A 14,801-nucleotide genomic window follows, 5' to 3' on the forward strand; every position below is an offset into this window, starting at 1 on the left:
GATCTCAAGAAATTAATTTTGGGCTTATATTCCGGAGCTATGCGTTTTTAACAGCTGCCTGAGTACCGTTGTGAGCTAACGGTTGCAGTGACTGTGTGCAATGCCTTGTTTCTCTTACCGCCACAGACCGGACAACCTTATCGACCTTGTCATTACCCTGCCTGTGATCTGCTTTGCCTACCAGGTAGGTACCGTGCGGCTACGCTGTGTATCCAACGTTAACTTTCACCCTTAAAGTAGGGGAAAAAAATTACCTGCCGTGGTTGCTCAGTGGCTATGGTGTTGGGCTGCTGAGCACGAGGTCGCGGGATCGAATCCCGGCCTCGGCGGCCGCATTTCGATGGTGGCGGAATGCGAAAACACCCGTGTACTTAGATTTAGGTGCACGTCAAAGAACCCCAGGTGGTCCAAACTAATCCGGAGTCCCCCCCACTACAGCGTCCCTCATAATCAGATGGTGGTTTTGGCACGTAGAACCCCGTAATTAGGAAAAACGTTCGTCAGCATGTTACACTCCTGTAACACGTGAAGGCGAAAGCCTGCTGCACACGTGGTAATGCATTAAGTTATACGATCGGAGGGGTCAGTCTTGTAAGACATAACGAGCCGCAGTGTAAAGAAAACGTATGGCACTTTAGGTCGATCTCCTCAATGACACATGGCTCAATTTTGGCTCCATATGAGCCATAATTTTTCTATCATTAAACCGGGCGGCGCATTTTCTGGGTATGAGCCATTGCAATGAGCCACTTAAGGCTTACCCATACGCTTCATTCTGTACACGTTTAGAAAATTATTTGCTAGTGCCACATGCTGGGGCTATGCTACGGGGACCTAAATGTTGCACGAGTCAACAGGCTCGAAGCCCTTTATAGTACAGATGTGCAACTTGTTTTACAACTGGCGTTAAACAGCTGCATGAACATGTCTGCGAGAGTATTTTGTAAGGGGCCGAATCGTTACGAACTATTTTTAAGAATATCTTGAGATCATACTATAAATACTATTCAAGTGTAGACATAAACATGTCATTTGATACAGGGTAGTTGAACGCCGCTGCGAATGAGCAAATATAAACAAACATACAAAAAATATGTCATCAGCTTAACCTCGCGTACATTTCAAAAACGCGTACACGCACAGGAAAGTTGTATTGAGGGCCCGTTTTCATTTGTATGCAAGAGCTCGTCTCTGTATGTTTAGAAAATCGGTTTATACCTGCGTATTTTTGTTACGAGCACAAGATGTCCCCCTATTGCAATAAGAGGATACTAACCTGGGTTTTCTGGCGTTCATCTCCCTTTCTTTTCGGCGTGCCGTTGCATCCCGGCGGATACCCGTGCTGCACCGCTTAGTGTCATCGCAAGCAAAATAATGCCAGATGCGTTTTAGTGTTCTCCTTCCAATATCTGAGGACAGTTCTGTGCCTAATTTCGAGAAAAATTAAAGATGGTGGTTTTTGTTTTATCGGCGTTCAACTAGTCTCCTTTACAACAAATTTAAGGCAATTTCTAAAGGTATGTGTTCGCGCTAAAAGCAATATTCAGCAAATTTGTATAACGTATTGAGGTCTTAAATTATATAATGATGTACCTTTTTTTTTTCTTTGGAGATTAAAACGTTTAAATATCGCAACGTTTAAGCATAGTCGCCTATTAAGAACTTTTTTTTAAAACATGCTTCTGTCTCCCGCAGAAGTCTCATACCACCCTAGCTAACTTTTCCGTATGCCTAATGTTTGCAGAAAAAAAAAACTCCTTATGGTGTTTCGTGTTTTACATCGCTACGTATTTGCATAAACACGTGCATGTTGCATGGAAACGGCCCCTGCATTGGCAACACCTTTAGTACTTTTTTCTCTTAAAATATATGCTTACTCAAAAAACAAACGTAACTTTCGTGTTATTTAATGATGCGGGTATTATAAAGAAAAAACAAATATGAGATTGTGGAATCACCCAGGTCCTATGCCTTAATCAGAACAGTAACAAATGCAGCATCTCTATGAAACAGGCTTGTATGCTTATATTTAACCCCATGATGTTATGCCGCGTGGCAAACCAAGCGGGAAAAAAGTAATGTTGAACGGGACACGTTAATTTAGTTTTTTCTACGTATATTGACGCGATTTTATAAGAGCTATAGCTTCTGCTTCCACCTGCATTAATTTTCATACCAGTTCTACAATTAAGTTTCTCCCAGTGCTTCGTGAGTGCAATAGTGCTTTTACATTCAGCATTTTAGTTTAGTGGTCGTTCAGCGATAATTGTCTGTTATCGTTCTTGGCACATACGGTATAATATTTATTTCTTTATCTGTCCTATGAACTTTGTGTTCCATGATTTTCCAGACAGGTGGCTGTAGCGTTATTTCCAGCTGCGTCTTTTTCTCTATCCAGAACATTGTTTTCGACGAACATTTCAGTTGTCAGTGAGCTACCACGAACTTTTGCTGAATGTGAAGGTATAAGTTTTTCAAATGACGCCTAATGCTGGCTTCACTTAACCATAGGCGTCTATTTCGATGACGCTGGCCTAGCTATAGGTCAACATTGATGTAACTTAAACATTAATAGGGCTAACAATTTCTTTCCTAATGCACCTGCTATACTGCCACATATCGCCAAGAAAGAAATGACGAACGTGCTGTCCAAAAACTTTCGTTAACATTTGGAGCACGAGCAGTAGGACACTGGGCGCTTATGTTCACACATTAGGCATGGCTTGCTTGCTTGCGTTTATTTTATGTCTACGCGTACAATTTCTTTCTTAGTCTGTCAGTGACCTTGCCAGTGACCTTTTATTATTTCTGCTTTCTCTTCTATTATCACGTTGGAATAGCTGGGCCTTTATCGGCGAAATGTTCGACACTTGTGCAGCTAGTTAACGTCTCCTGCCGTCGCAGGCTCACGAGGTGGTGGTCCCCATCTATGCGAACATGCGCGACCGGCGACTGGCGAATCTGGCCAAGGCCACGATCCTGACCACCGCCTTCCTGTTCATCATTTATACGCTCATGGGCACGTTCGGGTACATGGCCTACGGCTCGGCGGTGAAGCCGGACATCATGCAGATGTTCGATGCCTCCAACCCTTGGGTCCTCTTCGGCATCGGCGCCCTCATTGTCAAGATGGTCACTACGTACCCACTGCTCACCTTCTGCGGTCGGTGGGTGCACAGTTCTAGCTTCTCCGCTTGTCCGTCGCTGCTCGCTTTCGCCGAAGTTTTCACGGAAGAATTTGAACTCCATGCGTGTAAACAAACTGTCGCGCGTATGCGTCAGAGCACGAGTTAGCGCGGCTTTTCTTATATACGCGCGGTCTCATTTTGCGTGGTTTTTCTCACACGCTTATAATGGTCGTCCTGGCCCATTTAAGGCAGCAATGGCGGCCTTTAAGGGAACAGGGTAAGCTCTATACCTCCCGTGTATTTTAGCCTATGTATATGACCCTTTTTCTCGGGATCTGCTAGGCTTAAAGAATTCATATTGGTGTCATTGTATTCAGATTAGAGCACTGCACGGGCCTGATTTTTCGGCCCGAGCCCGGCCCGGGCCCGCTCTACGAGGCCCGAGCCCAGCCCGGGCCCGTAATACAAAGCCCGAGCCCGGCCCGGGCCCGGGCGTACATGACCGAGACCAGCCCGGGCCCGGCCCGAGCCCGTGGTTCCAAGCCCGGGCCCGACCCGGGCCCGTGTTACTGAGCCCGGGCCCGGCCCGGGCGTTCATTACTAAGCTTAGCTAGGGCCCGCGTGTGTATGACCAGGCCCCGCCTGTAAGAAAAAAAAATTCTTTTTTTTTACTTACAGATTGTACCGTATCTGTCAGCCTCACCTTCTCGAGGTTTAATCAGCTGCAGTATATAAGCAATAAAAGGCCGAAATTTTTGTTTCTCCCACGGGAACATCAGTAATCCGGCCCATTGCCTGTGCTACTATTTTTTCTGGTGGTGCGCATGCACTTACCTTGATTTGTACGATATGGTTCTATGATGTCATTTAGCATGCAAATATATAGGGTGTTTCATTTTAGCTGAACCAAATTTTTAAAGATTGCCTGTGGCAGATAGCGCAGTTATAATCCTTGATCTAAACTACTCGATGCCATTACTTCCACGAGAAATCAAAACGCCTAATTGAAGAATTAACATAATTACGCTAATTAACGTTTTAATTACTGATTTTATGGCACATCTTTCAGTCTACGAATTATAGCCTCCGAGTTCGCAAGGCGTATCCACTTGGAAAGAATTCTCAGGACTAAACCAGTTTGGAGATAATAATTTTCAAAGTGTCTGACGAAATCAATCAAATCAAATCAATTTATTGTCCAGTTTCCATGCTGGACGGTCATTTTGGACTAAAAGCTACATATGTAGCTTGACGTGACACAAAAGACCAGGCAAGGCAATAGTACAGCAAACAGTGTGCACACATGCACAATAAGTCCCATATTTCCAGCTATCGCTGGAATTCCTCATAGACGAAATAGCTATGAACGGAAAGACAAAGAATATTTGCGTCACGGCGAGTTAACAGAATTGGAAAAAGTTTTAACAGAATGCATTTTAAACAACACTACAATAACAATACTAGCTATACAAAACAACGCAACACCAGCTATACAACATAGCATGAGACTGAATTTTACAAGATCAACATTTGCTCAGAAAACGAAACAGGATTTACATTATCTACTGAGAACCATACACAAAGGCTAAATAATAATCACATCAGATACATTACAAGCGACCAAAGTGTCAGCTGAGTTCTCTCTTACTGAAATTACCGCCATTTTTGTATCTTTTCAAGTGAATGGTAGGTAATGTATTAACGACTGATGCTTATAGAAAGTTCTGAAGTATGGATTTGACCATATCTCAGGATTTCTTGTGTTCGCATTAATGCGACGACGCTCTAAGGAGGCTAATTGTTTTATGTAGTTCCAAGCTAATTATGACATGAATGGCCTAATGGATGGTCAAAACGCCTAATTGAATATCTAACATATTTACGCAAATTACCTTTTTAATTAATTATTTTACGGCACATCTTTCAACCTACGAATTCTAGCCGCCGAGTTCGCAAGGCGTATCCACTTGGAACGAATTCTCAGGACTGAACCAGTTTCGAGATATTAATTTTCAAAGTGTCCGGCGAAATGCATGGGCGTTCCAGTTAACTTTTTGAGGAAACCGCTATGCATTGAAGCACAAAAGTAACTGGCCTTAGCGCTAAAATAATGCCATAGTATCGACACTGGTAATAGTGCGGTCGCAAAAGCGGTAACATGGAAATGGTTTGAGGAGTGGTTCTTTGTACAATTTATTTTTCCTTACGCGGAAACAATGTTCGTTTTTGCGGAAAAGAAAAAAAAATTAGCGTAGCTTGCACTGGCAGCGCAATGCTAAAGAGACAGCGGAGCTGATGGGCACCTAGCTAGTCCTGGCTTTTTGGCTAGGCTAAGCACTACCAAGTCATCCCCAGCATTTTCGGGAATTTATTGATTATTGATCGATTATCGACTAGCTATTGATTGGCTATCAATTGCCTATCGATAGGCAATTAGTCCCCACCATTCTTAGCTAGAATTATCCAGGCTCAGCTTCGCTAGTTCACAGGTGTATGTGCCATTGCGCTTGGACCCTTTCTGCACTGCTGCCAGGATCGGCCCACATTTTTGGATTCAGCAGACACATTAGGCCCAGCTGAAACAGCTCCGCTGTTAAAAAATGACAACTTCATCTGTTGTACTATTTTCTTTGATAAGATATAGTCATCTGATAAAATATACAGTCAAGAGAGTGGTGTGGATCTGAGAACAAACGGGGATAACCGATATTCTAGTTGACATTAGGCGGAAAAAATGGAGCTGGGCAGGCCATGTAATGCGTAGGATGGATAACCGATGGACCATTAGAGCTATAGAATGGATACCAAGAGAAGGGAAGTGCAGTCCAGGACGGCAGAAAACTAGGTGAGGTGATGAAGTTAGGAAATTCGCAGGCGCAAATTGGAATCATCTAGCACAAGACAGGATTAATTGGAAATCGCAGGGAGAGGACTTCGTCCTGCAGTGGAGATAAATATAGACTGATGATGATGATGACAGTCATCTTGCACGTGTCACTTCAGCTTGGCACAGAATGCATTGAACCATGCAATGCATAACGGTCGTGTGTGCTCGAAGGCCTACTTAGGCCCTTCAATGAGCGGGCCCGAGCCCGGCCCGGGCCCGCGGCCTCAAGCCCGAGCCCGGCCCGGGCCCGCGGCCTCAAGCCCGAGCCCGGCCCGGGCCAGCGGCTTTAAGCCCGGGCCCGGCCCGAGCCCGCCGACAAACGCTTCGGACGGCCCGGGCCCGTGCAGTGCTCTAATTCAGATATCTGTGTTCTCGTTACTGAACTAGAATTGTTGTTATATATTGTTTACTTCTTTTTTGTTTTTAGTGGACCCTCCCAATTTTACAAGCCAATACGGACAATAAACAGCTTGTCAGACAATATTGCCTCCATTAATTTTCATAATTCTAGTTCAGTAGACTCGACACTCAGTTGCGTTGTCTTGGTAGGGGGAAAAATTAATGCTTATAGCTTTTGTGGTTCCAGAGAAAAAGGGTCAAATGTCGCAAAAGTTGATGTTTTGAGATAATTGGCCTTGAAGTGATACTGGCAGCGTCTAAGGATTTGGCTATTAATGGAAAGCTAGGCAGCTTTTTGCTGTGACAAGCAATAACCATTCCGCTAAACCTAGAGAAAGCCTGGGTTTTCCTTTCTAATTTTTCTTTCAACACAATATGTACAGATCACGTATGTGTAAAAGGGGGCGGCACCGGACACCACCTAGATTTTGGAAAAGGTCATTTCCGAGGTAAATAAATCTCGCACACGTAAATGACCGTCAGCATTGTTCAGGAAAGACTGAGGATTCCAAGTTTCTAACAAAAAATCGATTTTGTTTTTAAAATTTTGCCCTACCCTTTTCCCTTAACCTACCTGATCATTCAGCCCATGTATGGTCAGTAAAATTGATTCACTTTGTGCCACTGATGGCCACGCGGCGTAGTCTAGAACAGACTTCTTGCGGCAGCATTTGTTAGTTTACTGAAGACATGAAAGAAATCTATCCTATCATACCTGTATACATGAGCTGCCAGGACCAAGGACAGAAGAAGCGATCGTAATTTGAGCCTAGATTTAGTGGTAACTGATCTCTGATGGGTTGTAAGGATTTTGATCGTAATATGAATTTGCGACACTTAATTGGCGTAATATTTTGGATATATCGAATACTCAGCGCAACAAGTATGATGCACTGCATGGCGGACCGCGCAATACGAGCGTGCAGTTCGCTATTTCCGTAAGAGGATAACATGACCTTGCGTGGCTGCGTTTTTGCAGAGGAGCCTTCGACGGCCTGTACGCAGAGCTTACGAAAGTTCCTGCGAAGGAGTTCATCGAAGGGGAGCCGCGGAGGCGCGTCTTCATCACCACCGGCTGGTTCTTGACCACCGTTGCGCTCGCCACTTTCACGTCCAACGTCGGCGTTGTGATCGAGCTGCTCGGCTGCTTGGCAGCTGCCAACATTTTTATTTTTCCAGGTAAGCTCGTAAAGGGGACTTGTGCGCCACAAGGTCTGCAGGTGCAAAGTCTCCTAATCAGACAAGCCAGAGGTCATAATCACTCGTGCTCAGAAACTACGTTTGGGAAGTCGTCTGATGTGGCGGTTGGCTCACGGGTCTAGAATATGCACGATCCCTTTTAGTCCAATATTTTTAGGCCTTCAGTCTAGTTTGCCATTGGTTCTCGCTCACCGCGGTGCCCCATTGGCTATGGCATTGCGTTGCTGAACTCGAGGTCGCGGGTTCGATTGCGGCCGGATTTCGGTGGGGGCGTAATTGAAAAACGCTCGTGAAACTTAAGGCTCCCACGAGCTTATGTTTACCTTAATGGAAACCATTCTGCGATTCTAACTGTACTTGTGCCTACTCTTCAAATCATGTACTGTTTTTCTTCTATGTTGTTTCGTTTGTTTTTCTGCTTGCAACTGTCGGAACACTTCCTTTCTTCGTTCAAGTGCAAGATACAAGTCTGTCAACATTGGAGCTTTTTTCCCTTTATAGAATTGTATAGCCATGTCCTTAATATAGTAAATTACTTTTTTCCTGTTCGAGCACATTGTTTTTGTTTTTTTCATTCTCCTCAAGGTATGATGTATGCTCATCCGAATCTAAACCGAGGCTGCCCAGCCTCGCACACAAGCCAAGAGCTTAGCGGTTCTCGATTGAATCCGAGCATTTCGCAACCCACTCCATCATATGTTCGAATGTGCGCTTTGGAACCCCTCGAGTCGTCGCGTTAGCTCGCAGGCACTGCAGGCAGACGTAATAGGCGATCTTCAACAGATACCTCATCACACTTTCACGGTTGAATTACGACCTACGTGAGTTCGAATATGAAACTGCGACTCCGAGAGATCGGTGGCCGAATGATGCTTGCTCCATGAGTATAAATACGCCACAGGCCGACTTGAGCGCCAAGCTTTTGGTCGCTTCATGTGCAGTTCGCTTCGTGTACGTGAGCTTATAATGTCCAAGTTTGTTTGTTGCATTGTCCCAGACCTGACCCATGGACGCTGGGATGGATCTGCAGCGCGTAACGCCGGTGTGGCGCCCACGTCATGCGCACTACTGGGATCAGAGAGTAGCTTTAGTCATAGCAGTGACGTACTATCTTAGACCAGGGTACCGGAGCATACTCAAGAACGGCAGCGCTTGCGATGACATCCTGTGACGCTGCGATCAACCACAACGAGCTAGAAGTGTTGTTCTGTTGCACCATTCTTAAAAAAAAAAAAGATTGAATATGCTTTGATGTTTATGTGGCTCGAAACATTTACGCCAGCAGTTAAGTGAAGCGCAGCCTGTCATTTCAATGAAACTTCTGATCGCATTGGTTTTAGGCACATGCTCGCATGTACGACTTCTCGTGTTCCGATGTTGTTACGATTATACATCTACGCTAATACGTCCCCACAAGCACTAAAACCGATGAGTGATTTGTCATAACGTTACCGTCCTGTGGCCTCCTGCCAACTTCGCATATAGCTAATCGGCGTTGCGCATTCACCAGGCAGGAGAAGCGTGGATTAGCTGGAGCGTGACAAGCTGACAGGGGGCAGGAACGGTAACGATAATGCTGAAACAACCCGTATTTTATACACTGCAAATACTTGCTGTTCTTCTGAGCTGTGTACTGACGTGGAGCGGCTGCTTGCAGGTCTCTGCCTCCTGGGCGTGTTCCACCAGCAAGAGAAATTCGGCTTGAAGCGGCCCATGACCGTGTTCGCCATCGGCGCCGTCATGGTGGTCATCGGCAGTTTCATCTTCGGTGTGGTCCTGCTCAATACCATAATGCAGGACATCACCAAGGGCGGCTCGCATCACTTGCTTTGCACGTGACTGTGTCGGCCCCTTCTCAGTGCCTGTGTACATTTTGTATAAAAGTGTGATGAGTGCGCCATCTTTTATACTGTCTTGCGCTTTAAGTATCTGTAACTTAAGTGCAGCATGAACATTGATTTTACTGCTTGATCTTAATTGGCATTGTTTTCTGATCGAGTGCGTGTGTTCTCGCGAGAAATAAATGCGATCTGAGTTTGCTTACATCAGTGATTACTCGATACCTTGTGCCTGCTTTACTGTGGCTACCCTAATTTGTGCGCCTAAGTTGATGACTGCTGAGCATCACTTGTTCGCACTGCGTGCGTAACGCTTACGAATCTTCGTTTCTTTCAGCGAACTAAGCTGTATAGCGGACGCAATCAAACATATCGAAATCGGGGGCTCATGGCAAGACTTTCTAATTAAAATAAAAGGGGCATGTCAGTTACATGCGAACTCGCAGATTAACGCGCGGTCTTGTTTTCAACGCTCGATCAGAATTTCGTTAGCTAATCTTCTCGCGAGAAACTGTCTTTACTATCGTGGGAATATGAAAGGCGAACCGAGTATTTGCGTTAACAGCAAAGTGGAGATCGCGCATGATATACAATTGAAATAGTGTGACCGATTTGCGCTGTCACCTGGTGCATTAAACAAACTCAAACCGGCCATTTCTTGGCACCCAGTCAGCCAAAAACCCGTGTGGACGCTTGAACTGTCCCGCTCGCGTTTGTCGGCCATGACTCAAACCTTTCTACGCCGGCTTACTGTCATGTCTACGGAGCCTAATTTCTGTCGTACGGGAAGTACGTCGGTGCATCTCCCGTTTTTACAGCGAAGCTGTTAAGGGCTCAGTCTCCGATGGTCGTGTCCGCACGGCGGAGAGCAAACGCGACTTATTCCATCGCGCGAAAGGCCGTGGGAGGAAGGGGAGCAGCACCAGCAACGCGCAGAACTGTTGTCGACGGAGGCGGCGTTTTTCTCGCATTCGCACCGAACGCGCGCGGCGTTGGTGACCGGTTTATGAAGAACGTGCTAACCTTTGCCGTACACCCTATGGTGGTGTACCGTAGCGACCATAAGGCCATGGTCCCTGTGGTCACTAAATAAATGAAAACTACCGGATCATATATATTTCTCATTCTTTATTAGTTCAAGTAACCAATTACACCATCACAACTTAAGTCATAATTCGAAATACATAATTCCCCACCATAGTACAGCTTCGCTGGTCTTCCATCTCCAACCCAGTGTAAGGGTTGACAGTTTTTTATTTTGGCTGCCATTTCCGACTTGCAGCGCTCACCGATTTAGAAGGAAATGATTGAAGTAGGGAGGACAATTGGTAATTATTTGGAGGTCGGAAAATATATTTTAATTTGGCACTAAAGCTGGCCTCGATATGTTGGACCCAGTGTCATCGACATTATCGTGAGATCATGACAGCAAAATTTTCTGATGTCGGGTATTTATTTCGAAATACCTTACAGACCCCATGAGCATTGAGTAAGGGGGCATCACTGCAAGACAGCTGTGAACGTGAATACTTAGACACGTGAACCGCAAAGATGTATACGTAGAAATCGTTACAAGAGAGAGAGGAAGCGAAGAGGAAAGGCAGGGAGGTCAACCAGACGAACGTCCGGTTTGCTACCCTACACATGGGGTAAGGGAAAGGGGGAATAAAAAGAGGAAAAGAGGAAGAGTGAGCATTGTGTCTGTAGTGAAACACCAAAGTCAAGTCCCATAGCTGGTGATGTGCGTTGTAGACATCTGACAGAACCAAGGGCCAGTGGTCGTTGCGTGAAAAGTAGGCTGCGGGTGAGCCATGGGGCTTACTCGAGACTTGCAAGCACTGGATTGAGAGCATCCAGTACTTGCACTGCACTTCACGCTGACGGAGTATGCAGCTTGCTCAAGAGTATACGTAGGGTATTTACAAGGGACCGAAGCATCACAACCACTTGCCGGTCTTCTTCGGGCAATTTATCGCGAGTCGGTATTGTGGACTCTACCGCGGTGCACTGTATCCATTGATGGGAATGTGGTGCCGGCTGTGGCATTGGTTGTGGCTCCGGCTGTGGCCTCGGCTGTGGCTTGAACTGTGGCGTCGGCTGTGGCATCGGCTGTGGCCGTGGCTGTGGCATCGGCTGTGGCCGTGGCTGTGGTTTCGGCTGTGGCTTCGGTTGTGGCTTCTGCTGTGGCGGCGGCTGTAGCTTTGGTAGCGCGGGCCAGGCTTCAGTATTGGTGTTCTCCGGCACGACCTTGTCAGAGTTATACTCGACTCCACCACGTAGGTTGCGATGAATATGCCCTAGTGTTCTTGAAGCACTAGCGCGTATGGTTATGTGAGGCGCTGCCTTGTTTTCAACGTTCAATCAGCTGGCTAATCCTCTCGCGAGAAACTTCACTATCGTGGGCATACGAACGGCGAACTGAGTATTGGAACGCTAACAGCACAGCCGAGATCCCGCTTGCAGGGGCGTAGCCAGGGGGGGGGGGGGGGGGGGGGGCTGATAGGGCTTCAGCCCCCCCCCCCCCCCTCCCGAAATTTTTTCGTGCTGGCATGCACCGCCGCCCAAATCAACCACCAGCGCCGGGAATCATTCTGGATTTTGTCTACGATGTCTTTTTAACGCTCGAAAACACATTTCGGCACGAACATTGCGAACTCGGGCTGGATTTCGTGGCAGCGCCCTTGCACCTGGAGTCGCATAACGTAAGGAGCCCCATTCGAGCACAAACTTTCAAGGGCTTTTCGATAGTGAGCGGGCGCGTTGCGGCAGCTCTCAGCGGCCGCAGAGTCTACGGAGCGTATGGATTTCAATTCTGAAACTTTATGGGTATAAAGTTCTTATAAACTTATGACGCGAAAGGTGCACTGAAAATTGATAAGGCGTGCTTTAGATTTTCAATTCTGGAACGTTATTTGTTTATTGTTCTTATAAACTTAGGCCAACATGCGCGCACCGGAGCCCTCGTGTCCAAGTCATTCCAGAAATGGAAGCACGCGCTCGCAATCTTCCACACACACGAAAATACTAAATATCACCGTGAACGTCCACTGGCAGCTGTTAATTTTCTCCAAACATATTCAGGAACCGTGCCCAATGTGATCGATCAGCTGGACCAGGGCAGGCAAAGCAAAATAAGAGAAAACAGAAGAAAGTGAACGGCATATTATTGAGGCACTTCTTTTTTGCGGGCGACAATGTCTGGCTCTCCGTGGCCATAGGGACAGTGGTCCTGTGAATTTAAGCAAAGCCCCCGCTGAAAATACTGGTATTTTGAGAGCGCTTCTTCACATGCGAGCTGATTGTTGAGATACATATCTGAAGAACCATTTGGAAAGTTGCCCAAGTAATGCCTCGTATTTAAGCCGAGATGTACAAAACCAAATAGTAGAAATTTGTGGTGAAATTATCAAAGAAAGCCTAGATGCAAAAGTAAACGCTGCAGGCTGCTTCTCCATACTTGCTGACGAAACGACGGATATTGCTGGAATCGAACAGCCTACTGTTTGTGCAAGCTACCTAAACAAGGATGCCAACGACATCGAAGGAGTGTTTTTAGGTTTTAGCACCGGAAAAGATGCCCTCTCTCATTGCGACTGCAGGTTCTATGTAAATGTGTACAAACTGCTGCAGATTCTAATCACCCTTCCAGTGACCACTGCTAGCGCAGAGAGAATATTTTTTTACATGAGATTACTAAAAAACTACTGGCGCTCTACAATGTCTGAGGAGCGCATGGTTAGGCTGGCGCCTCTATACGCCCACAGAGACGTCGGCATCAATGTGTCCGAAGTCATTGACCACTTCGGTAAACTTCCCCGCCGAGTGAAGGTTGTCCTTTAGATAGCGAAGCTGCAAAAATCAATGCAAGTAAAAAGCTCTGTTCCTTCAGGTCCATAAACTCGTAATTATGAAAACGCATGACTGTTCACTAGCTTTTAAAACCGCAGAAATTTTCGCCGTTTATTCTAACAGTTAGCATCGTGATCAAAATTATCATGCCAATACGAAAATTACGCGGACAACAAAAATCAGTTTTGACCGACCTTCCTCATTGAAAGCCCGGCCCACGCGGCGTTTCCCAACAAACACACTCGGACATTGGGTATAGTTCAACTTGCCGCATAATCTGTGGCTTTCGTTTGGCCTTTTCTTTCCTTTTTTAGTTACCTGCTTTTACTCATTTTTTGAACCGAACAAATACCCTTCTTTAATTTTGGGTGCAGAATATTTGTTGCCGCTCTGCAGGCAGTTAAATTACACATTTTCATATTGATTTCTGCATTATTCCTGTATTATTCTACCGATATGGTGCTGTCGCGACCGCCGCATGGTCCAAGTACATATGACGATTTCTGCGATCATAGTTTTGTTCTTGCCTGAATCTTCTGTCTTTCTATGCGTAAAGTTTACTATCTGTGACTGCGCAACATGTTTGTCTTGTTTGGCGCATTATATACAGTGACGTTTGCTTAAATACGTACATTTATTGGAGACTTACACGTATACTTAAATATCTTGTTGCGTGGTTTTGTGCATATATACAAGCAGTGAACTTTGTTTCCAGCGACACTTTTTTGCCCTTTATCAAGCTGTATCTTCGCATTTGTATGTTCCATTCTATCTGCGAATTTCTAATGTATATTTTGCAGAACTCCTGCTTTTTATATGTACTCACTGTTGCGACTATAATCTCGGTGTAATTACAATACACGACCGGTAACAGCTGCTCCTGCGCAATCTATTGCAACGAAGACAGCGTCATTGAGGTTGCCAGAAGGAAAGACTACTACTCACAATAGCGGGACGCTACGTCTTGGAACGTCTTGGATATTCCTTACGGAAGACCAGCGCACTGACCAAAATCCCAACGCGAATACAAGAAACTATGCACATCTCACCGATTCCCAGGAACATGCACCCAAACTTCCACATCGGACGGAGACAAGCCCGAGCGCTTGCGCTCGCGAGAAAGTATGGAAACCACCCCAATGTCTTGTACGTAGACGCGGCCAGCACCGCAAGAAGCACCGCATTCGTCACTAGCGTAGTTGAAAATCACGGGACCTAAATAAATGCATCGTCGGTTTCCAGAGTGAGCGCTGCGGAGGCAGAGGAACTAGCGATAGCGTTAGCCATCACGACGAGACCGCACTGGGATTGCGTCATAGTTCTGACGGACTCTCAGACGGCATGCAGAAATTACTCCAGGGCCAAAATTTCCAGGGCTGCACATCGCATTCTGAATGGAGCGCACCAGCTGCCACCATGCATACAAATCGTGTGGACTCCGGGGCATGAGTCCTTACGCGGCAATCAGCAGGCACACGCCTACGCCCGAGCGCATGCACA

The 14,801-nt window shown here is 46.1% G+C and overlaps 1 protein-coding gene across 1 annotated transcript in view; it reads left to right on the top strand.

Moving 5' to 3' along the window:
* Positions 1–9,659, top strand: part of LOC119466250 (putative sodium-coupled neutral amino acid transporter 7) — a 75,254-nt gene extending 65,595 nt beyond the window's left edge. Inside the window, exons 7-10 of the mRNA XM_037726731.2 lie at positions 127–184; positions 2,905–3,167; positions 7,394–7,593; positions 9,272–9,659. Of these exons, the coding sequence (XP_037582659.1) occupies positions 127–184; positions 2,905–3,167; positions 7,394–7,593; positions 9,272–9,453 (703 nt within the window). The 3' untranslated portion in view covers positions 9,454–9,659. The remainder of the gene's footprint in view (positions 1–126; positions 185–2,904; positions 3,168–7,393; positions 7,594–9,271) is intronic.
* Positions 9,660–14,801: the final 5,142 nt, after the last annotated feature.

The sequence above is a fragment of the Dermacentor silvarum genome, chromosome 1 (genome assembly GCF_013339745.2).
Source record: "Dermacentor silvarum isolate Dsil-2018 chromosome 1, BIME_Dsil_1.4, whole genome shotgun sequence".
Lineage (NCBI taxonomy): Eukaryota > Metazoa > Arthropoda > Arachnida > Ixodida > Ixodidae > Dermacentor > Dermacentor silvarum.